Source organism: Mustelus asterias, chromosome 6 (genome assembly GCF_964213995.1).
Source record: "Mustelus asterias chromosome 6, sMusAst1.hap1.1, whole genome shotgun sequence".
In the NCBI taxonomy this organism is placed as follows: Eukaryota; Metazoa; Chordata; class Chondrichthyes; order Carcharhiniformes; family Triakidae; genus Mustelus; species Mustelus asterias.
In genome coordinates this window covers 54537289-54563235 of record NC_135806.1, presented here as the reverse complement: position 1 = coordinate 54563235, position 25947 = coordinate 54537289, and the positions used below count along the sequence as shown (strand labels likewise).

The 25947-nt window shown below is 43.4% G+C and overlaps 1 protein-coding gene across 1 annotated transcript in view; it reads right to left on the bottom strand.

Moving 5' to 3' along the window:
• Nucleotides 1-8051: 8051 nt before the first annotated feature.
• slc12a2 (solute carrier family 12 member 2) overlaps nucleotides 8052-25947 on the bottom strand; it is a 215162-nt gene continuing 197266 nt past the window's right edge. Inside the window, exons 26-27 of the mRNA XM_078214342.1 lie at nucleotides 21485-21552; nucleotides 8052-10726 (exon numbers count right to left, since the gene is read on the bottom strand). Coding sequence (XP_078070468.1) covers nucleotides 10591-10726; nucleotides 21485-21552 — 204 coding nt within the window. The 3' untranslated portion in view covers nucleotides 8052-10590. The remainder of the gene's footprint in view (nucleotides 10727-21484; nucleotides 21553-25947) is intronic.

Here is a 25947-nt window from a genome sequence, read left to right as displayed (position 1 = left end):
CACTCTGGTGATTGTTCCTCGATCCCCAGGCAGAATTAATGTTCTGAATTGCCAGAAAATGCATCTCTTCGACCAGAGACAATCTTCCCTCCTACATCCTGCTTGGTAGTGCACAAGAAGGCAGCACATTCCTCTTTGCTAACCACACTAACAACACTTCTTCATCTCTCTTGGAGACCTTCCTCTCCTCTTCTCCCTCCAACCACCCACCCCCTCTCTGAAATCTAAGAGACAAAAGCTCTGCCTACAATCAGCCCCAGATGATCTTGCAGAGAGGAGGAATGTCAGCTGGTCGTCTTGGATTAACCCGCCCAGGACTCTCCTGGGATTTGCAGCTGTTCCAAGTCCCCCAGCAATGACCCCAGCAATTCCAGCTGCTCAGGCCAAGGAGGCTGCACCTGCCTCACAGCAGGAGACCCAAAGCAGGCCAGTGACTTCATATCCAGATCCTCCAGAGGACACCCAACAAGGTCATCACAGAAAACAGGATGTAGCAGTTAGCAGGCTCCCTCCACCTGCAGATCCCTAGACATAGTAGTAGGGCAAGAAAAATGAAGAAATATTGAGAGCAGAATGATGGCACGGATGTTCACCAACCGTATACACTTCACACATTTGTAAATATGCTTATCTCAAAATCTCAACTCGTGAATGGCTCTTGTTATCTGATGCAATGCCCTGAGATCATGTTAGTGTAAACGGTTGCCCCCCTCCTCACTTACCTCCCACAGTGTGCCTCAGGTCTCTGGTGTCTCACACAATCTCAATACAGTGTTCGTTTTTCTATCCACAGCAAGATTGTGAGAAAAGCCTCTTGCTTTATCCACATGGTGATTGGGCCATGCTTATCTTAGACTTGCATCGGAGGATCATATCATGTGCTTCATGAGTTTAGACTTTGCAGTTTCGATTTTTCTCCGGATGCTGCTGCACTGAAGGCTTGTCAACGTTTTTTACACAGAGGGTGGTGGGGGCCTGGAATGCGCTGCCAAGTAGGGTGGTGGAGGCAGGCACGCTGACATTGTTTAAGACTTACCTGGATAGTCACATGAGCAGCCTGGGAATGGAGGGATACAAACGATTAGTCGAGTTGGACCAAGGAGCGGCACAGGCTTGGAGGGCCGAAGGGCCTGTTTCCTGTGCTGTACTGTTCTTTGTTCTTTGTTCTTTGTATATCTTATAGGTTTTAATGGTGACCCACATTGGAGTCAATCTTACTCGGCATATCTTTCAGAGGCCTTTATGTAATGTCTATTAGGCTTGCATTTGGGTTACATTTCAAGTTATAGTCAGGGATCTTGGACTCTCATGGCCGCATTTAAAATGATGTTATGACCAGGTGTATAGCTAGGCATCACCCTATAGTCATTCCCATTCTCCACCTGCATGATGCAGAGCTATGAACCTCGCTAGCACTTGGTGACTCTTGAAATATCTGCTAGACAGTAACAACTATGTGAGATCAGAGGTGTGTGTCAAGGCATGGGGCGGCATGGCGGCACAGTGGTTAGCACTGCTGCCTCACAGCGCCAGTGACCCAGGTTGGATTCCTGCTTAGATCACTGTCTGTGTGGAGTCTGCACATTCTCCTCACGTCTGTGTGGGTTTCCTCTGGGTGCTCCGGTTTCCTCCCACAGTCCGAAAGATGTGCTGGTTAGGTTCATTGACCATGCTAAATTCACCTTCAGTGTACCCAAACAGGCGCCGGAGTGTGACGACTAAAATTTTCACAGTAACTTCATTGCAGTGTTAATGCAAGCATACTTGTGAGTGGAGGCGAGAGTTCATGTTCTGAAGTTGTTGAACTCAATGTTCAGTCCAGAAGGCTGTAAAGTGCCCATTGGGAAGATGAAGTGCTGTTCCTCCAGTTTGCATTGGAGTTCATTAGGACATTGTAAAAGACCAAGGACAGACATGTGGACAGGAGAGCAGGGTGGCATGTTGAAGTGGTAAGCAGCAGGAAGGTCTGGATCCTGCTTGCGGACCTACTGAAGGTGTTCTGCAAAGCAATCACCCTGTCTGTGTGTAGTCTCTCTGATGTAGAGTAGATCGCATCGGGAGCAGCGAATGCATTAGACCAGATTGAAGGAGGTGCATGTGACGTGTTGCTTCACCTGAAATGTGTGTTTGGGCCCTGGAGTCAAGCCTGAATTGGACTGGACAGCACAGTAAGAAGTCTCACAGCACCAGGTTAAAGTCCAACAGGTTTATTTGGTAGCAAACAAAAATTTGCTAACAAAGAAGTCAGCACAGAGATGAAGGCAGTGGAAGAAGAGTTGAGCATCGTGTTGAGCCCGAAATTCGTTGAGATGAGGACGTAAGAGTACAAAGCGAGTCCTTTGCTGAATACAGCACAATCAGCCTCAGAAAGGGGAAGGTCAGAGGGTATGGTGAATAAGCAACAAGGGCTGGGATTTGGAGGGAGTAGGTGGAGGGTCCTGGACGGGTGTTGGTATCGATGAGTTGTTGGAGATTGCGTTCTCAACACCTAAAAGGAAGAGAAAAATTTTCTTGTTAATGCGTCGGATGAGACAAAGAATGAAGTGAAACTGGTGACCAGGACAAAGAGGTATTCAGTCTAACACACAAATGGGTAAATGTGGTATATGAATTTCAGAGCTGGTGTGATGCCAGATATATAAGCCATACATCCCAACAACTGGTGGATTTGTATCAAACAGCACGTCCCAACCTGTGATTGCAAAACTCAGAACATCATGACCAATGTTAGATGTGATTCCACAATTGGGTAACAATGCTGAACAATCCTTGGAGCGCCAAGACTTTAACTAACAATCATTTAAGTTTATCAGTTGGACTTGCAGTGGAGCTCACTTATGCTTGTCAGAAGCTATATATATTCATATGCCGAGACTTGCCCTCAAAAGGCAAAAGGTATATGTCAAGGCATTGTATCTTTTCCAATTAAACAAAAGTATGGGGGAAAGCATTGGTGCATTCTCCATGGCAACACCTCAACCAATCAGTACTGATTTGTTAACTAATCAGCACACTTTTTTCATGCAGTGTAAATTGATGCTCCCTTTGAAATTTGGCATTCTTGCATCTGTCCAGATGAAAAACTTTGATAGCATGTCTCCTTTTTCAGCAAAACTGGAAACTGTTAAGGTAATGGTGGATTAGGGAGAGTCACAGCGGTATGTGGGAAGTCACCAGACAAGGGGACAAAGAAATTGAGCTGAGATAGGAAGAAATTGCCCCACATTGGGAGCCATTGTTTTTTGAGGATCAGCACAGGGACCCGGGTTCAATTCCGGCCCCGGGTCACTGTCTGTGTGTAGTTTGCATGTTCTCCCCGTGTCTGCATGGGTTTCTTCCAGGTGCTCAGGTTTCCTCCCCCACTCCAAAGATATGCAGATTAGGATGATTGTTCAATGCTAAATTGCTCATTAGTGTCAGGGAAATTAGCTGGGTAAATACCTGGATTTAGGGGGATAGAGTGGGATTGTTGTTGGTGCCGGTTTGATGGGCCTAATGGCCTCTTTCTGCACTGCAGGGAATGTATGATTCTATGAAATTGGTTCAGTGGGGCAGAAACAGGCTGAAACAATGGATATCCTAGGGCAACTCTGTTTGTGGATTCTAACAGTGGGAAAGAGATAGAAGGTGGCTATTTAGACTTGGAGGACTATGAAGTTGACAGCTGTGGAACAAAGATTTCTAGAAGAATAAAGGTCAGTGACTATCCCAGAATGAATGGCTTAATGTTCAGTGGTGGCATTATGGTCCAAAGGAGGTAGGAAGAATTGTCTGAGAGTTGGCATTTGACCTCTGCTAGGTCGAGGTCAATGTGCCAGACAACATCAGTACCACCCTTGTTAGCATGTGTTATGAGTGAGGAGAGCAAAGAAATTGAGATGGCCAATGTCACACTGGCAGATCTCAAAGAAAATCTGTAGAGAGGCTTCAAGGCCAGAGCTCGGTCAGGGGTGGAGGAGAACACGAGTAAACTGGTCCACCATGCAGGGCTTGTGGGGAATGTGCCTGTACAAAAAACATGGGTGTAGGGTTGAAGGCCACAGAAGTATAGCTCAGATAAGTCATCTCAATCAAATCACACAAAAAAATATTGTTTTTAAATGTCAATGTAGCTCTTAAGATCAAGTAAGTAGCAAGAAATAAGATTCAATATGTTTACTCAAACATGAAATATTGTGTATTTAATAATAATGTATAATACATGGTAAGTTTGCAAAACTGACAAGAGAAAGCAATTTCATAATTGAGTCCTGAACCTCTGTACTTTATACGGCTAAAAAATACATCCTAGATATTTTAAAACTGCAACATGCAAGCAGCACAATGGCCTCACAGTGCCAGGGACCCGGGTTCGATTCCCGGCTTGGGTCACTGTCTGTGCGGAGTTTGCGCGTTCTCCCCATGTCTGCATGGGTTTCCTCCGGATGCTCTGGTTTCCTCCCACAGTCCAAAAGATATGCTGATTAGGTGCATTGGCTATGCTAAATTCTCCCTCAGTGTACGCGAACAGGCGCCGGAGTGTGGTGACTAGGGGATTTTCACAGTAACTTCATTGCAATGTTAATGCAAGCCTCCTTGTGACACTAATAAACAAACTTTAAATTTTAATTCAAACTCATGGTTAAGATGATGGTCACAAACTATACCACTGATGTCATCTGTATCCTTGGATGAGATTACCTAGCTGTCACTCCATGATATTTTCTATTTCAACCTTGTTAGGCTATTTCTGGATTTGTTTGTAATTTTACATAATTTATATTATGTATTAATGCAAAAAGATTACGAGTGATGTCTACCCAGTCCCAGCCTAAAAAATGAAACACAACTCTGGCTCTTCATCATTCCATAGAAATAAAAACATTTCCCATCTGTTGTGTTATTACTTTATTTTATGTTCAGCACTCAGTGATGTCCGGACAGCAGCAGCCCTTTTCTGCTGATCATAGAACCCAATTGCTGTCCTCAACCCTTCCTCAGTTTAAAGCAGTTCTGCCAGGTTCCCACCCACCCAAAATTTTTTGCGTACACATTGCTTCTTAGAAACCCAGAGTTTTTTGGAGGCCAAAACATGAAAGATTTTGCATTTTCTTCTCACATTTTCACCAAATTCCCACCAACCCCCATCTGCTATCAGGATGCACTGGTAGCATTTAGTTGTGTGCATTTTGAACTGGAATTTCAATGCGTAGATCATATAATTCTTACAGTGCAGAAGGAGGCCATTTGGTCCATCCAGTCTGCATTGACTCTCCAGTGGAAGCTGTTGTAACCTTTTGATGTTGAGAGATGTTAAAGTCCTTCCTCACGTACCATAATTGGCTCCTCCACCCCTCCCCCCGACCGGATTCCATACGCTCTTGTGCACTTAACGTTTTAGTACATGAAATAGAAGTGCAAGGTCAAAGACAAATCAAGAAGCTGGTTTATTTTATAGAGCATGTGATTTTTACACACATTTCCAATTTTTAAAAAAATGACCTTTTCTATGTTTTCCATCCCACACAAAACAATAAAAACACCATCCTATCTTGAATATAGCAAGCAGGTAATTATCTATGAATTCTTTGTACTTGATCAGCCTCCAGCTGTAAATGTTGGCCAGCCATTTCCTGCTCAGACGGCTCAGTGAGGCACTGCGGCCTCAACACCTTGGGTGACTGACTGCCTATGTGGAGGTTGCACGTTCCCCTGTGTCGGCAAGGAGTTTCCTCCCACTGTCCAAAGATGTGCAGGGTAGGTGGATGAGCAAAGTAAATACATGGGGTTACGGGGATCAGGTGGGTGGGTGATAGGCCTGGGTAAGATGCTCTGTCGGAGAGTTGGGGCAGACTCGATGAACCAAATGGTCCCCTTCTGCACTGTCAGGATTCTATGAATTGCATCTCGGAGACTTTTTCTTTCCTTCTCAGCACAGAAAGTAGGAATCAGCCAGTAGAGCTGCCATTTCTTGCAGTAGTCTGCTATATCTTGTCTTCCCCAAAAACAAGCTATTTACTGGCCAGCTCCATAGTTTTGCTCATGGTCAAAATTTTTAAAATCCTGGTCAGCTTTTTTTTGCTGATATCTTTCATTATTTTCCCCTTTCTTCATAAAAATCATCAGCATTTTTGCTCATTAAGTCTTTGTTTGCCCATGATTATTTTTCAACTGCTATTTTAAACCTCTTAACTTTTACTCTCTCTCTGATGACCACACTTTTGTCATCTTTATGCATCTTGTGCTCTCCTTTTCATCTCACCAAATTTGGAGACCTGCAGCCAGACTTGAGCACCTTGATATACAAAAATGTTGAACTGATGTAGCACCATTGAACATGCCAAAGTACTTGTCAGCCAATTAAGTACTTCTGAAGTATAATCACTATTGTAATATATGAAACGTGGCAACCAATCTGCACACTGCAAAGTGATGGCACTTCTGCAGTGATGATCGAGGAATAATTATTGGCCAGGACATGAGTTTAAGTTTATTTATGTCACAAGTAGGCTTACATTAACACTGCAATGAAGTTACTGTGAAAATCCCCTAGTCGCTCCAGCACCTGTTCAGGTACACCGAGGGAGAAATTAGCATGGTCAATGCACCTAACCAATATGCCTGTTGGACTGTGGGAGGAAACCCATGCAGACATGGGGAGAATGTCTGTGCGGAGTCTGCACAGTGACCCAAGCCGGAAATCAAACCTAGGTCCCTGGTGCTGTGAGGCAGCAGTGCTAATCATTGTACCACCCCATAACTCACTAGACTTGAATCTCTCCCCACCCCACAGGAATACTGCCATATTATAAATGTTTACATGTGCAACTCTGTATATATTAATTGGGTAAGTATAAAATGGAACAATAACCAGAACAGTAAAATTAGTAAAACAGGAAATCTGTTCGACTGAATTTTTCAGCAGCTCCTGCAACAGGGCACTTGTGAAACATGACAGCTGAAGGCTCAAATTGCCAAAAATATAAAATACCAACCAAAACCAATTAATTAATTTAATTTTGAGGACTCTAAGAAAACCTGCTAACTCGTTTGTCAATGAAACTGTCACGACATTTTGAAACAAGTTATTGATTTTAGCTCTTTGGGATGCTTTGAAAAGCACAACATAAAATACAGGCTTCAGTGAATGTGGCAAACACTGCTGCAGATAATGTAAATAGATTTGCTTTATTCCATGTGCTGTGAAGCTGGTGTTTGGCTTAAAATATATTTTTTAAATTCTATGCAGCAGGGTGACCTTGCTGCTGTGACCGCCGTGCAACTCCCCTCAAGGTTCACAGATGTGAGTGTCACAGGGCATTTTTGAAAGATTCACATGGAATTACAAGGCTGACCTCAGGGACACCATTTTCCATTTAAACAGATGCTGTTTATGCATAACAAAGAGGGAGAGGATGTGCGTGACAGACAAAATCATGCAAGTTTGCGTATCTGATGACTGGATGTTGCAATTACTAAACCCTCCCCCCCCAGTTCTAAAGATGTTACCAAGGCTCTTCTTCCCATTTGTAGAATCTGAAGAGAGACATCAAAACAATTGTGTATTTTGGAAGGCTCAATTGTGGAGGATTTCATCCAATGTTGCATCAGTAAAAGAGAAACGAATATGAAATAGTAATGAAACAAATTTAAAGTAATAGATTTTAGGCGGCAAAATTGATGGGATGGCCACATATCATTATATCATAGAATCCTTACAGTGCAGGAGGTCATTTGGCCCATTAAGGTTGCATCAACACTCTGACAGCCCTATCATTGTAACCTAACATATTTATCCTGCTAATCCACCAAACCTGCACATCTTTGGATGGTGGGAGGAAAGCGGAACACTGGGAGAAAACCTAGGCAGACATGGGGAGAACATGCAAACTCCATACAGTGACCAAAGACTGGAATGGAACCTGGGTCCATGGCATTGTGAGGCAATCGTGCTAACCACTGTGCCACCATGCTGCTCTTATCTAGTTCAGTGTTTTATTATAACTCAATTACTACGGAGATAAACCAACCAAGTCATGAGGTGTCTCGGAGACATAATTATGCCACACAATAATGTAACTTATTCTTTATTGCAATAACGATGTACAAAGTATCATCTTTAATACTTTTAATGTTAAAATAATTAGAAAAGCATTTCAGTGAATTATAGTACAGTTTATCAAAATGTTTCATTCAGCCTCTTTGGGTAGTTTACCCTCTGGAAAAAACATGGTCATGAAATAATTTCCAAACATAGCTTTGTAAAACAATTCTGTAGACGTATTTTTTAAAAAAAGGATTGAAATTTACAGAATACAGCGCTGAGTTTTAAAAAGAACCCCTTAAAATAACCAAATTGAATGTAAAAAGGAAAAGAATTGCGTTGATTTACACAAAATCATTAGATGAATAAATTAACAGAAAAATGAATCAAAATCGGCCATTTCACCTAGTCACCCTCGCAGTAATTTCCTTCACAATAAGAGGTTAAATACATAAGTATTCAGTGTACGGTGCAATTTCACATTTGTGAAGATTACTCATGTTTTTTTGTGAACTGGTTAGTTGTCAATAATGAACTACAGTAAGTTTTAGCTTTGGCTACAAAACACTTTACAAAAGCAATGAGACCATTTCTGAACATGGGTAATTGTTGCCTACAGCATGGAATGAACACAACACTAGTAATAGCTACACCTTTTGGACAGAAGTGACTTCTGTTTCCTCGAGGAGTTAGCATGAATTGTTGAACAGTGGCAGTGTAGGATACATAAGAGACCACAAGAATGCACCCTGCAATTTGTAAGCTATTCTTCCTACATTTTATCTTTTATGCATATATACACACAAAATTCATTTGGTATTCATTTTTTTAAAAAAAAAATCAATTTTTAGCTGGCTGAACTAAGCAGTACATTGGTTCACAGAAGATTAAATTGTTGTCCTCTAACAGAACTCTATGTACTGAGCATTATTAAATGACACTGCTCAATATCCGTCTATATAGATTTTTAAGAAATCATTCATATGAAGGAGGAAGCACAACAGCCTTTCAAAGTTCGAACATTCCTAATAATTATAAAGATTTAAGAAATTATTCTTCAATTTTATGGTCATGTTTACAACCTTTAAGTCATTCAAATTAAGATATATTACTTTAATAATGATTTGAAATGTCATGCATTTAACTGCACTGGGAAAGGAACATAGTTTATTTCATACCCAGGTTTATTTCATACCCACTTGGTGCTAGGATAGTAATGAGCAAAACTGCGATGAAGCCAAGTTTGGGCTAGTGTACATAATGTAATTTCATGAAAAGGTATTTGGCAAACAATTTAAAAGTGAACATTAAAAAAGTTCTGAATAGAAACCAGGATGGCTGTGGCTTATTTTTTTCCTCTTAAGATATTACAAGCAAATGATGCAACAATGCATTTCAGCACAATTTACATTACATCATGTGAATAACATTTCATGAAGAAGGTGCCTCTTTAAGTTATGAAGCAAAAGGTCGGGATGAGTAGGTGCATTTTCAAGATTTTAGCTCCGTTTTACATTTCCACAAGAATAGAAAGGCCAGTTAAAATCCGAAAAGCTGATAATTTTTTTTCAGTATTCCCTTTTCAAAGTATTACTCTGCAGATAAAAATATATGACAGCATACTATGACCTTGCTTCCTCAATGCTTTTACAACATGTAAGAAATGTTTGCACACAGTGTAAGCAAGCAAGTTAAATTCCCAGATTTTCTCAAATGAGGGCTGGGTCAGGGGTGAGGTGTGCACGACAGTCTTTTGCAAGATACTGTACTCTTTACTAACCCTGGCTAACACCCCCCTCTAATTATTCTGAAAAACTTAAACCTCCTTTTCCTGATATACAGGCACATTACCGCGTACAGCAACAATCTTTGAAAATGATTACCCCAAAATCACTCCCACAGTGCATTTCACAGAAATGGGGGAACTAAAGGGCAACAAACAAGCATTGCCTATGAAACTGGGCTACTTAAATATCAGAGCTTTTGAGTGCTAAACTTAGAACATGTTTTCAATTAATAGCAACCCTGTGGAAGACCAAAATAGTGAAAGCAGCTTTTTTTTGTGACAGAAGGTGGAAAATACACCCTCTGAGAATTCATGTTCCATCTAAAGCACTAACTACAGTTTATATTAGACCACTTCATTTAACAATGATCATTCGTTATACATAAAATAGGGAATCAATGGAATTTGGTAAGCAATTTTTTTTTTGGAAGGCACCTCAGTAAGGCTGTAAAGGCTTTTCATATCAATGCAATTTTTATTAAGTTACTTGAAAAGAAAACTTATTATTGCTGTTGTTCCAGTAGCAGAAAGAAAACTTTCTGTGTACAGTCAGAAAAATATGCTTTCATTCAAATCAAACTCAGGCAAATTGACAGACCGTCAGGGCAAAAATCAAGTAGTTCTCAGATCCTTGTAACGCAAGGATTTCTTCCTTTTGTGTGCTTATTTTGTTTTTTGATCAATTGGATGTGAAACACACCAAAGCCCAGGACTCTTCATTATTTCCTACTTCCAGCTGCTGCAGTGAAGTTACCAGAGAGTGATGCCCCGTGCTAAGCATCTAGGAGTAGAAAGTAAGAACACTCTGATGGTTGCCTCGAACAAGTAAGATGGGTGGCAGATCCTTTGAGAGAGTTTCAATCCAGGCCATATACAACGCACTGGACACGGCGCCTTTTCGTGCCACTGGCAAACTCCTGCAAAAGAACAAAGAGTTAGTATCCGTATAGCTCATAACAAATGGACTGGAAATTCATTCTGGTATGTTGCAAGCATTTGTTGATTATGGTTAAATGATTAGATGGCAATTAAGACTGTAGTATATCGTTTCAATAAATGAGCCGTGGGTTTTATATTCAACTACTTTGTTATTGTTTGACAAGTCTTACAGGTTCACCTGAAGGCAGAAGCAAGCAAAGTCTTTGACTCTAAAATTGGTATCCTATATACCATCACTTCTTTATTCACAGTTCCTTTGAGCATTCAGACCTGGCAGTGTTTGCATGATGACATTCAGAATAGAACAAAAGTGCAACTCGGCTACTCATGAAGCACTATTTGTAAATGCCACAAGACCAGAATTCCAACTGGTCAATTATTTGGGAACCTAATATAATGGTTATTGGGGAAAATTCAAAGGAATAATCACAACCAGTACACAAATTGGTTCTTTCTTTATTGCAATGTACCGAATGATCACATCACTGGAGTCAAGCCTGCATTGGACTGTACAGCACAGTAAGAAGTCTAACAACACCAGGTTAAAGTCCAACAGGTTTATTTGGTAGCAAAAGTCACTAGCTTTCGGAACAGGCGGTTCCTTCGTCAGGTGGGTTGTAGTTCTGATCACAAACAGGGCACAAAGACACAAACTCAATTTACATGAATAATGATTGGAATGTGAGTCTTTACAGCTAATCAAGTCTTAAAGGTACAGACAATGTGAGTGGAGGGAGCATTAAGCACAGGTTAAAGAGATGTGTATTGTCTCCAGACAGGACAGCTAGTGAGATTTTGCACATCCAGGCAAGCTGTGGGGGTTACAGATAGTGTGACATGAACCCAATATCCCGTTTGAGACCGTCCTCATGTGTGCGAAACCTGGCCATCAGTCTCTGCTCAGCGACTCTGCGCTGTCGTGTGTCGTGGAGGCTGCCTTGGAGAACGCTTACCCGGAGATCAGAGGCTGAATGCTCGTGACCGCTGAAGTGCTCCCCAACAGGAAGAGAACAGTCTTGCCTGGTGATTGTCGAGCGGTGTTCATTCATCCGTTGTCATAGCATCTGCATGGTTTCTCCAATGTACCATGCCTCGGGACATCCTTTCTTGCAGCGTAACAGGTAGACAATGTTGGCCGAGTTGCAAGAGTATGTACCGTGTACCTGGTGGATGGTGTTCTCGCGTGAGATGATGGCATCCGTGTCGATGATCCGGCACGTCTTGCAGAGGTTGCTGTGGCAGGGTTGTGTGGTGTCGTGGTCACTGTTCTCCTGAAGGCTGGGTAGTTTGCTGCAGACAATGGTCTGTTTGAGGTTGTTTGAAGGCAAGAAGTGGGGCTGTGGGGATGGCCTTGGCGAGATGTTCGTCTTCATCAATGTTCGTCCTTAATGGAGATGCGTGTGTCCAAGAATGCAACCGATTCCGGAGAGTAGTCCATGGTGAGTCTGATGGTGGGATGGAACTTGTTGAAGTCATCATATAGTTGTTTCAGTGATTGTTCACCATGAGTCCAAAGAAAGAAAAGGTCATCGATGTATCTAGTGTATAGCATCGGTTGAAGGTCCTGTGCGGTGAAGAAGTCTTGTTCGAACCTGTGCATGAAGATTTTGGGATATTGAGGTGCGAATTTGGCCCCATGGCTGTTCCATGTGTCTGGAAGAAGAACTGGTCGTTGAAGGTGAAGACATTGTGGTCCAGGATGAAGTGGATGAGTTGTAAAATTGCATCTGGAAACTGGCAGTTGTCGGCGTTGAGTACTGAGGCAGTTGCAGCAATGCCATCATCGTGGGGGATGCTGGTGTAGAGTGCCGAGACATCCATTGTGACGAGGAGTGCTCCTGATTCAACTGTTCCATGTGTGCTGAGTTTCTGTAGGAAGTCCGTAGTGTCGCGACAAAAGCTGGGAGTTCTTTATACAATGGGTTTCAGGATGCCCTCGACATAGCCGGAGAGGTTCTCGCACAGGGTCCCATTGCCCGATACAATGGGACGGCCGGGTATGTTTGCCTTGTGCATCTTCGGGAGGCAGTAGAGATCTCCATGGTGAGCAATCACTGAAACAACTCTATGATGACATCAACAAGTTCCATCCCACCATCAGACTCACCATGGACTACTCTCCGGAATCGGTTGCATTCTTGGACACATGCATCTCCATTAAGGACGGTCACCTCAGCACTTCACTGTACCGCAAGCCCACGGATAACCTCACGATGCTCCACTTCTCCAGCTTCCACCCTAAACACATTAAAGAAGCCATCCCGTACGGACAAGCCCTCCGTATACACAGGATCTGGTCAGATGAGGAGGATCGCAACAGACACCTCCAGACGCTGAAAGATGCCCTCATAAGAACAGGATATGGCGCTCGACTCATCGATCGACAGTTCCGACGAGCCACAGCGAAAAACCGCACCGACCTCCTCAGAAGACAAACATGGGACACGGCAGACAGAATACCCTTCGTCGTCCAGTATTTCCCCAGAGCGGAGAAGCTACGACATCTTCTCTGGAGCCTTCAACATGTCATTGATGAAGACGAATATCTCGCCAAGGCCATCCCCACAGCCCCACTTCTTGCCTTCAAACAACTGCACAACCTCAAACAGACCATTGTCCGCAGCAAACTACCCAGCCTTCAGGAGAACAGTGACCACGACACCACACAACCCTGTCACAGCAACCTCTGCAAGACAGCCGGATCATTGACACGGATGCCATCATCTCACGCGAGAACACCATCCACCAGGTACACAGTACATATTCTTGCAACTCGGCCAACGTTGTCTACCTGATACGCTGCAGGAAAGAATGTCCCGAGGCATGGTACATTGGGGAAACCATGCAGACGCTACGACAACGGATGAATGAACACCGCTCGACAATCACCAGGCAAAACTGTTCTCTTCCTGTTGGGGATCACTTCAGCAGTCACGGGCATTCAGCCTCTGATATTCGGGTAAGTGTTCTCCAAGGCGACCTTCACGACACACGACGGCGCAGAGTCGCTGAGCAGAGACTGATAGCCAAGTTCCGCACACGAGGACGGCCTCAACCGGGATATTGGGTTCATGTCCCACTATCATAGAAATCATAGAAAACCCTACAGTGCAGAAGGAGGCCATTCGGCCCATCGAGTCTGCACCGACCACAATCCCACCCAGGCCCTACCCCCACATATTTTACCCGCTAATCCCTCTAACCTACACATCCCAGGACTCTAAGGGGCAATTTTTTTAACCTGGCCAATCAACCTAACCTGCACATCTTTGGACTGTGGGAGGAAACCGGAGCACCCGGAGGAAACCCACGCAGACACGAGGAGAATGTGCAAACTCCACACAGACAGTAACCCCCACAACTTGCCTGGATGTGCAAAATCTCACTAGCTGTCCTGTCTGGAGACAATACACATCTCTTTAACCTGTGCTTAATGCTCCCTCCACTACATTTTCTGTACCTTTAAGACTTGATTGGCTGTAAAGACTCACATTCTAATCATTATTCTTGTAAATTGAGTTTGTGTCTTTGCGCCCTGTTTGTGATCAGAACTACAACCCACCTGACGAAGGAACCGCCTGTTCCGAAAGCTAGTGGCTTTTGCTACCAAATAAACCTGTTGGACTTTAACCTGGTGTTGTTAGACTTCTTACTGTGTTTACCCCAGTCCAACGCCAGCATCTCCACATTTGGACTGTACAGCCCAGAGCTATGAGACGCCTTTTGCAAGGCACTCTGTTGCTTAGAATTGGCATGGAATGACTTCACGCTGGTGTCTAGTGGGCTTCAAAATGCACCTTTTGTGGGGGGGGGGGGGGGGCTTCAAAATGCACCTTTGGGGGGAGGGGGGTATCAAACAAACTTAAGGGGAGTTATTTCTGATGTTTTCAGAGTGTGCATGTTCTGACCTATACCTACTGCTGGGGTGGAGCTCTGTGCATGTGTATAACTGAAGCTTTCCGCAATGACAATGGCAGCATAAGTTCAAAGTATAACTAGTGTTCCCAGTCACTCACTACAAATATCAGCCTCTGATCAATAGCATATTTTATCAGTCTAAATATCCATTTCAACTTTTGGAAGGGAGCATAACTACCTATATTTAAAGAAGAAAAGAACTTCAATCTGCACATTACACTCTGAAAGCAACTCTAAAAATGACAAACATGTATACTGTCATTTCATACTGGAGCCTGCTCAGTCTAAATGCAAATCTTTTTCTTTAGAGTGCCCCGCTCGTGAAAATTAAAAATTCAGTTAGTAGCCCAAAAAACAGAGGCACGACAGGGCATATCAGTTCCGTTTGATGCACATCCTGCTCCATGCAAGAACTCTAGGGCTAGGATTTTTAAAAAATGGCAGGGGTTCCAATCTCTGCATCCATTCTGATACTGTCTGCCCCACAGCAATTCCACGCTCCAACAAGCATTAATTGGCTGGAGATGGGACTTCAGTCCCTCACTCGGGAGAAAGTCCTACCTCAGAGACCTGCCGGCCAATCAGACCAGGACAGGGAGAAGAGAGACCCGGGGGTATTGCTGGAGAGGCTTGGGGGGGGGGGGGGGGGGGGGGGGGGGGGACACGGCTGCAGGAGTTAAAAGGGGCCTGAACGCAGTTCAATTTTGGGCTTCTCCCTGCTTCTGAACTCCTCCCAGCTGGGCAGGAAATGTTTAAATGGTTGATAATTGGTCACTTAAGGGCCTCAATTCATGCTGGGGGTGGGGGGTGGAGGGGAGGGGGGGTGGTGGAGGGTGGGGGGGAGGGGGAGTTGGTGGAGGGTGGGGGGGGGGGGGAGGGGTTGGTGGAGGGTGGGGGGGCGTCTGCTTTTGTTTGACTTGCTTTGCAACTGGGAGAGACAACTCCATCCAAGCATAAAATTGCAGAAGTCAGGCAGACAGGAATGCAGTAGGAAGGCTGTCTATGAAGTTTAAGGTCACCCCCAACCTGCATATATAGTGACAAGGGAATGTTAGGTTCTGCCCTAGGTGGTGTGAGATACTGTACTCTTTACTAACCTGGCTAACACCCCTCTCTAATTAGTCTTAAAAACTTAAAGCTCCTTTTCTTGTGGGCCGGAAGTGTCACCAGTTAGGGCAGTAGCAGCTCTAGGTTTGGAGTTTGAATAGCAGCTGAAGTGAATATTGTGCAGTGAGCATCACCATTTCTGACCTCATGATTGGGGGAAGAGGTCATTAATGAAGCAGCTGAAAATTGTTCAGCCCGGGGCACCGTCCTGAGGAATTCCTGCATTCTGCATCCTCGGATTGAGACGATTGACCTCCAACAGCCATGAACATCTTTCTTTACGTTAGATACGACTCCGACCCATGCAGAGTTTTCCCCAATTCCCACCGACTTCAGGAGGCGGGAGGCCTTGTTAGAACGCAAACTGAGCACCAGTGAGCAGGTTGTCACTGAAGTGCTGTTTGCTACAACTGTTGATAACACCTTTCATCACTTTGCAATGATAGAAAGTAGACTGATGGCATGACAATTGGCCAGATTAGATTTGTTCAGCCTTTTGTGCACAGGACAAAGCGGGGCACCTTTCCACATTGCTGAATAGATGCCACCGTACTGGAACAGCTCAACTAAAAGCAGGGCTTGTTCTGAAGCGCATGGCTGGCTGTCAGGTCCCATAACTATTGTTATATTTAGTGCCTTCAACCATTTGCAAATATCATGTGGACTGAATTGATTATTCTAAAGACAGACATCACTAATTGTAGGGGCCAGAGGAGGAGGCAAGATAAATTATCTGCTCAGCACTTCTACCTGAAGGTGGTTGCGAATGCTTAAGCTTTGCCTTTTGCATCAATATGCTGGGGTCCACTATCATTGAGAATGGGGATATTTATAGAGCCTTCACCTCTAGTTAGTTGTTTAATTGTGCATCATTGGTCATGACAGCAGGATACAGAGCTATGATCTGATCTATTGGTTATGGATTTGCTTAGCTTTGTCTATAGCACGTGTCTTCCCCCTTTTAACATGAATATAGTCCTGTAGCTTCACCAGGTTGTCATCTCATTTTAAGGCATCCATGATGCTGCTTCTGGCATCCTCTCCTGCACTTCTCATTGAACCACTGCCGGTCCCTGGCTTAATATTACTGGCAGTATGAGGGATATGCTGTGTCATGAGGTTACAGATTGCGGTTGAATACAATTCTACTGCTGCTGGTGACCCACAGCACTTCACGGATGCCAAGTTTTGAGCTGTTAGATCTGTTCTGAATCTATTCCATAGAGCATGGTGGTACTGCCACACAACACAATGGAGGATGCCCTTAGTGTGAAGATGGGTCTTTGTCTTTTTAGGGTCTATGTGGTGCTTACTGCTACCAATACAGTCACTGGCAAGGATGAGTTCAAGCAGGTTTTTATTTTCATCACTCCTCACTTGCTGCAATCCCAATCTGGCAGATATGTTTTTTAGGACTCAGTCAGTTTGCTCAATAGTGATGCTACCAAGCTGTTGCTGATGGACAGTGAAGTCCCTCACCCAGAGTACATTGTGCCCTTGTCGCCCTCACTGCTTCTTCCAGGTGGTGCTACATTGTGCCATCATCTCTGTTGGATCTGTCCTACTGGGACAAAGAGGGTGATGGAGAAGTCTAGGATTTTGGGGTGGCACTGTGGCACAAGAGGCAACACAGTGGCAAGCATTGCTGCCTCACAGCACCAGGGACCCAGGTTCAATTCTGGCCTCGGGTGACTGTGTGTGGAGTTTGCATGTTCGCCCAGTGTCTGCATGGGTTTTCTCCAGGTGCTCCGGTTTCCTCCCACAGTCCAAAGACATGCGGGTTAGGTTGATTGGCTTTGCTAAATTGCCCCTTGGTGTCGGGGGATTAGCAGGGTAAATACATGAGTCTATGGGGATAGGCCCTGGGTGGAATTGTCGTCAGTGCGGGCACGATGGGCCAAATGGCCTCCTCCTGCTATGATTCTAGTGGGGAAAGGGGTGGGGCCCATCTCTCCAAGGAGAACAATCCCAATCTCTCCATTCTATCCTCATAACTGAAGTTTCTCATCCCTGGAACCATTCTTGTAAACCTATTCTGCACTCTCTCCAATGCATCCTTCCTGTAGCGCAGCACCCAGAACTGTACACAATATTCCAGCTGAGATCTAACTAGTGTCCTATACAAATTCAGCACAACTTCCTTGCCCTTGTACTCTAAACTCCTATATTCAGTTATGAATATATTCATGAATATACTCCATTTAGAAGAACGAGGGGAGATCTTATAGAAACATATAAGGTTATGAAGGGAATAGATAAAATAGAAGCAGGGAAGTTGTTTCCACTGGCAGGTGAAACTAGAACTCGGGGACCTGGCCTCAAAATAAGAGGGAGCAGATTTAGGACTGAGTTGAGGAGGAACTTCTTCACACAAAGAGTTGTGAATTTGTGGAATTCCCTGCCCAGTGAAGCAGTTGAGGCTACCTCATTGAATGTTTTTAAGGCAAGGATAGATACATTTTTGAACAGTAAAGGAATTAAGGGTTATGATGAGCGAGCAGGTACGTGGAGTGGAGTCCATGAAAAGATCAGCGGAGCAGACTCAAGGGGCCAGATGGCCTATTCCTGCTCTGAGTTCTTATAAATAAAGCCCAGGATATTGTATGCTTTAATAACTGCTTCTCTTCTTCAATGATCTATACACATATAGACGCAGGTCCCTCTGCTCCATTTTATATGGTCAATCCACGGTTTTCCTAATAATTGCATCACTTCACACGGAACTTCATCTGCCACTTATCTGCCCACTCCACCAATTTGTCTGTGTCCTTTTGGAGTTCTACACTGTTCTCCTCAGTTTCCAATGCTTCCAAGTTTTGTGTCATCTGCAAACTTTGAAATCGTCCACAAGCACAAAAAATATCCATTAGCCATTATTCTTGGTTTCCTATTACTTAGTCAATTTTGTATCCATGTTGCTACTGGCCCTTTTATTCTATGAGCTATAACTTTTCTCACACGTTTGTTGTGTGGCACTGCATCCAAAGCCTTTTGAAAGTCTAATTCTAAAGTGGATTCAGGAACAGAGACACCCAAGGCTACATACGCACAAAACACTGAAGATAGCACAGAAGTTTGAGAAAGTGGTTAAGGCACATGGGATTCTGGGCTTTTAAAGAGACGTTTAGAATACAAAAACAAGGATGTTATGAGGATTTTGTGTAAGCTTACTTGTGACACTAATAAATAAACTTTAATTACGTTACAGAATAGAGAAACTGGCCTCATTTCCCTTGGAGAAGGTAGAGAGAAGTGTTCAAAATCATTAAGTCTAGACAGAGTTGAGAGTGTGAAGGTGTTCCATTTGGTGGAATGGCTGTGAACCAGAGGACAAGCTCCGCACAGACAGTGAACCAAGCCGGGAATTGAACTCGAGTCTCTGGCGGTGAGGCAGCAGTGTTAACTACTGTCACCGTGCTGCCCCGTCCTGACAAAAACAGCTAAACAGATACTTTTGAAAAGCACATTGGCATACAGTTTTCTCCATCATCGACTATTTCGCACGATGCTTAAAAATTTTGATCCAATTTAAATTGTCGTATATATGGTTTTTTTTTTAATACAGCAAACGTTCCCTTAAGCGATATTTGCAATTCTTCAGGTTATCCAGAATTAATTTGCAAATAAACACCAATTTCTCAAATTTTTGACCATCTTTATTTCATCCATATCTATCTTAATGCAGTTCTGTTTCCCTGACACTTCTTTATTTCTTAAATTACAACTTCCTACCATCAGAGCTCCAAATGTGCTACAATTGACTCAAGTCGATCAGAGATTGTTAATTACTCAATAAATGATAGCCATGCATTTAAACTAACATTTGTTTTGTCACTGGAGAGCAAAGGGGACACTAGTAAATCCAAAGCCTGGTAACTGGATGGATCCGCGATAGAAAAACAGAGGGAAAGTGATGACCTTGGACATGAATGGAGAAGTATAAAAATTGGGAGAAATCTTTCCCCATATGTTGGTCTGCCTTTTAACTATGCAGCCTATAAACTCTTAAGCCAGACACTTAAGCTACATTCCTCCGCCTGTTCTGAACAAAAGCTGCCTCTGTATATTGGCTAAAATAGGTTATGCAGAGTGGATTTAATAACTATGTATCAATTTATTTTATGGGTGGAATGAATCAACTCTTTCACAACTCACTTCATTCAGGAGACATGGGCAATTTTTCCTCTTCGATACCAAAGCGCGAAAGCTGGGAGATCATAGCATTTACTGCACAAGCTCGTGGTTTTTTACTCAGTAATTAATGGGCTAGAAGCTTTCTGCCCAAATGTGTGAAAAGCACTTCTGCCAACCCAAACTTTTGTGTTTAGATGCTCAATAGGGAAGATATTTTTGAACAGGTCTTTTTGAGCCAATTACAACTGACATACTGCTCCCTCATTCCCAGGTATAGATGAGTTCTACAAAAGCAAAATTCTGTAGAGGCTAGAAATTTGAAATAATAGAATGTACTAGCATTGACTTGAAACACTAACTCTATTTATCTCTCCACAGGTGCTGCTCAATTCACTGAGTATTTCCAGCATTTTCTGTTTCTCATTATAATTAGACCTCTTTGCAAATCTTGAAACCTTTTCATTTATTTTATATGATTGAACAAATGGAATTGTTAATATTGGTAATTATTAATCAATAATAGCAATGAAAAGCAGTAACAGCTTGAAATTGTTAGAAGCAACACCAAATTAAATCTGGAGTATGACATCCGGAATGGAGCTACCAAATGGAGTTAGCAAACTTTTTTTATACTGAGGTCTGCATTCAGTCTCAGAATGAACCGTCTCCTCTGCATCGACTATAATGGTCCGATGTGAAATGGGTTTGGGCTGCTTCCAATCATTTCCTCATGCAAAGCTTCACTAAAGGACGGCATGGTGGCACAGTGGTTAGCACTGCTGCCTCACAGCGCTAGGAATCTGGGTTAGATTCCTGGCTTGGGTCACTGTCTGTGCGGAGTTTGCACGTTCGTCTTCATGGGTTTCCTCCCACAGTCCGAAAGACGTGCTGGTGAGGTGCATTGGCTATGTTAAAGTTCTCCCTCAATGTACCCAAAAAGGCTCCGGAGTGTGGCGACTAGGGGATTTTCTCAGTAACTTCATTGCAGTGTTAATGTCAGCCTACTTGTGACGATAATAAATAAACTTTAAAATGCAATCTCGGTTTCCTACGATCATAGAAGAAATCATAGAAACCCTACAGTACAGAAGGAGGCCATTCGGCCCATCGAGTCTGCACCGACCACAATCCCACCCAGGCCCTAGCCTCCAAATTCCTACATATTTACCCGCTAATCCCTCTAACATCTCAGGACACTAAGGGGCAATTTTAGCATGGCCAATCAACCTAACCCGCACATCTTTGGACTGTGGGAGGAAACCGGAGCACCCGGAGGAAACCCATGCAGACACGAAGAGAATGTGCAAACTCCACACAGACAGAGACCCAAGCCGGGAATCGAACCCAGGTCCCTGGAGCTGTGAAGCAGCAGTGCTAACCACTGTGCTACCGTGCCGCCCGTGGGAGTAGAAAACTGATGAGTAGAGATTTGGTTTCAAATCAGATTTCTGGCCATTTGGGAGTTAAACATACCATACATAGATCAGAGTCTTGCACATTCAGTATCCTGAACTTTTTTGGCTTGCTGCACTGAATAAACTACTCACCAGTCACATATTTTTTATGAAGTTACTTACATGACTATGAGGTTAGCAGTGCCTGAATTCTCCCGCAGCAATTCATTCAATCTGATCTGTCGATACGTCTAAAGGGGAAATAAAAAGTAGTTAGAAATATGTGCTATTTTAATAGATTGTAAAGTATAGCTATTTGAATGGCTACCTGTTCCACTGGGCCTGGACCACTGGAAGCATTCATCAGAAATTATTCAGAATATCAGCCCTTAATATATGTAGATATATGTTTAATATATACTGAAGTAGAAAACAGAATATAGGAGTAGGCCCTTCAAGCCTGCTCTGCCATTCATTTTGATCATGATGTGGAGATGCTGATGTTGGACTGGGGTGGACATGATGAGAGGTCAAAACAGATTTATTTGAAATCTCAAGCTTTCAGAGGCCCTATCCCCATTAGGCCCTATCCTCTTGGCACTGCCCAATGTCTGGTGGGCAATGCCAAGATGCCCCCTGGGCGTTGCGAGCTCGGCAGTGCCAGCTCGGCCCCAGCACTGCCCAAAGGGCAAAGTGGCAATGCCCAGGGGGCACCCCACTCCTTACCCAGAGCTCCTGGGGGGCCCCCATGGCCCCCCTTCACTCCAGCAGGGTCAGGCCATCAGCTCCCCACAAGAGGAAAGCTATTGTATACCCCGCTGGAGTGAAACACTCCTGGCCAGGGCAAGAGGCTAGCGGGCCTTGAGATTTCAGTCCCAGATCTGCTAATTACATGGAAATTCTAATCTGAATAATTTATACAGCTCCACACCAATTTCTTTCTTTCCAAACACTTCCATTAACAAGCTCCCAACCTTTGCTAAAACACAAGTTTCTGTATAATTTGCGGAGGCCATGCCACCTAGCGGGGAGTCTACGAAACGGCCTCCACTTCAGTCTCCCAGTCCAGGGAAATCACCTCTGTTATCTTTATCGCTATTTCTTATTTTCAAACTAGACTTCCCTACCGAACAAAGACAATTAAGATAGCTGACCCTCAGTCAGGGAGTTACCCCAGCAGTTTCCAGAACAAAAAGCATTCTCCTCAGTTTTGGGAATGTCACACCTCATTACACCCAAGGGGCTACTAACGCAACAACCAGAGACTGGTCAGACCAATTTCAAAGCGAGCTATAGAAAGGTTGATCAGCCAATCTTGCCAGCAGAGTCAGTGGGTTTATGGAGACAATGGCTTCCTAAATGACAAGCCCCGCCTCCCTTTCAAGCCATAATGGCTGAGGCATCAACAGTCCCGAAAACAAAACCAATTCCAGATGTTGAATAAATATTCCTTTTTGAAGCCATTGTGGCAAGGAAGATTCACAGGGCCCAAGACTCTGACCTTTGCAAAAAAGTCATGTTAACTTGTTAGGCTGTACACCCAGTTTGCTATTTTACAATCCAACTAGCAAGCCACAAAGGAGCTGGCTCTGTCCAGACCGAATAACCAGCCCATCTAATCCAACTCAACTGGAAGATTCTGTACCATCACCTACAGAACCGACTCATTCGCTATGTGCCTACTTGAGCTTGCAACATCAATACCATCTGAAAAGCGAATGCTGCAACACCAGTTTTCAGCCAGCCAGACTTAAAAGAATTCTTCATTAGACTCTGAATTTGAAACTCTGGAACTCAAGTGAACCAATATTCAATTTCTCTGTGGTCCCTGTACCGTAAAACTTACTTTTTGCTATTCCCCCTTTTTACTCTGTGAATGTGGGAGTGGGTTGTTGCGGACACTCCTTTTGAGGATTTTGAATGTGTGAAATAAAGTAACCATCCGAGTTAATCCTAACTTGGGTTTTCTGTGAATAATCAGTAAAACTGAATCAGGCAAAATCTAGGAATTGGGAAAAATTACACCACCATCTATTCTTTAAAATAAAATAATTCAAAACATCCTCTGGTCATAGACAAGCAGTAGGAGGAAAAGAATGTTGTTAAACTGACCCACTCTCCTGTTCATAATACCACCAATATCTGAGTGATATTCAAGTTGTACAGAGACTTGCGTTTTAGCAAAGGTTGGGAGCTTTTTAATGGAAGTGTTTGGAAAGAATGCAGAGATTTGATAAATGGAGATGAGGACAGAGTTGAAGACAAGAATCAATAGCTGCAGCGTGGTTTGGTCAGTTGTGAATTAGTTAATGGTACAATCATCACAAAAACAAAGAAATCCACAGAGACTAGCGTCATCTCCAAAATGAGCAAACATGCATTACATAAACAAAATCTAAAAGAAGAACAAAGCAGCGAATCATAACAATATAGTCCAGGGGGTCAAATCTTGCAAACTTCCGCTGCTTAAAAAGGGACTTTTGAGTCATTACTCCCAAAATCTTATTAGCCAGAGAGGTGATTTTTTTGTCATTTTTAAACGTAATGAGTTATGATTATCTTGAATACACTGACTGACTAGATGGTGGAAGGAGATTCAATTGTAACTTTCAATAGGGAATTCCAAGTGGAAAGACCAGTGGAGTGGCACTAACTGGACAGCTCTTTCAAAGGGTAGTACTGGTTTGACAGGCCAAACAGTAAGCTTCTGTGCCGTATGATTTTATGATTGCCCTATTTTCTGCAATAGATACATGGGTGGGCTGACAGGTTGGCAGATTGAGAGGAATTCCATGCCTCTTCCTCTGAACAAAACACTAACCTCTGCTTATAGTTGATGCTCGTGGCCAACGTTCAATTATTTGGACCTCACAATCACGATTAATGCATCAGATTTGGTCAGAACTTCATTCCCAGACAAACCAGGCATCACACGTGTACAACAATTGTTGCAAGACTGTCCCAAATCAACTGATCTTTGGAAAACCATTCTTTTTAATTGGCGAGGGGCACGGTCGAGGTTTCAATCATTATGATCATGTTGGTAGCGCATAGTGGAGCATATACCGACTGGGAGCTTAAATGATTAGTGTAGCTTTCCTCCGTAGACTCACTGTTTCAGTAACAATAGAATTCAGCAGTAGTGATCATCTGCCTGACAAACAGGCCAGCACTGACTGTGAAAGAATTATTTTACTGCAGATTAAAGACAACTATATTGACAGGGTGAAATAAAAACAAAGTGCTGGAAATACTCCACAGCTCAGGCACATCCCCGAGAGAAATGAGTCAATGTTTTAGGTCAACGACATTTCACAGAATTGGAAAAAGACAAGAGCTGGTTTGAAACAAAGAGGCAAAGAATGCCTGTGATAGGGTGGAAGGCAGGAGGGTAAATGACAAAAGGGATATTGATGCAAGGTAAAAAAGAGATGGTAATGGAATAAGTGAAGTAAATAAAAAGTGCATCTGCAGGAGGTGTACATGGGAATAACAATCATCATCATTACTGCTGCTCTCAAAAAATGGGGACAAATGTTTGATTTGAAATTGTTGGATTATCATAGAATCATACAGTGCAGAAGTAGGCCAGTTGGCCCATCGTGTCTGCACTGACCACAATCTCACCTAGGCCCTCTCCCCAGAACCCCATGCATTTACCCTAGCTAGTCCCCCCGACACTAAGGGGCAACTTCGCTTGGCCAATCCACCTAACGCGCATGTTTTTGGACTGTGGGAGGAAACCCGAGCACCCGGAGGAAACCCACGCAGACACGAGGAGAATGTGCAAACTCCACATAGACAGTGACCCAAGCCAGGAATCGAACCCGGGTCCCTGGCGCTGTGAGGCAGCAGTGCTAACCACTGTGCCACTCCGTAAAGTCCTAAAAACTGTAAGAGTAGAAAAATCACATGCTGTTCTTCAAACTGACTTTGAACTTCATCAAAACAGTACAAGAGGCAGAGGACAGAGAAGGGTAGAGAATTAAAATGACAAGATGATTGGGAGCCTGGGGGTCATAGTAGAGTACTGAACTAACGTGTTCTACAAAACCGTCAACTAATCTGCATTTGGTTTCTTCAATATAAAAGGAGACCATCACTTTAGCAGTAAGTACTGTATATTGATTCGAAAGAAATAGATGCTATTTCATCCAGAAGGGCGTTTGGGATTCAAGCTGGCAGGAGGGAGGAGAAGGTAAAGGCTAGGGGCTGTGTTTAAATGAGAAGGTGCTGGGGAAAAAGGGATGATTGAGGAATAGGCCAGGCTGTCGAGGAATGAACATCCCCTTTGAAATGCTGAAAGGGGAGAGGAACATGTGCTTAGTTGTGGCATCATGCTGGAGGTAATGGGAGGGGGATCTGTTGAATGTGGAGGTTTAAGATTATGATATGGTGTATCTTATCATGTTTCTGGGAAGGAGAGGAAGGGTTCAGCGAGACAAAACAGACCTTGTTGAGGACTCAGACAAACATGGAAGAAAACGGAAGACATTTGAAGTGAATGAAGACAATGAATTAAATTTGAGCATGGCATGGTGCATGATGGCTGGCATGGTGGGCCAAAAGGCCTCTTGCTGTGCTGTAAAACGCTATGATTCTGTCAAGTTCTTCTATTGCCTTTTACCATTGTTTCTATCTGTCTG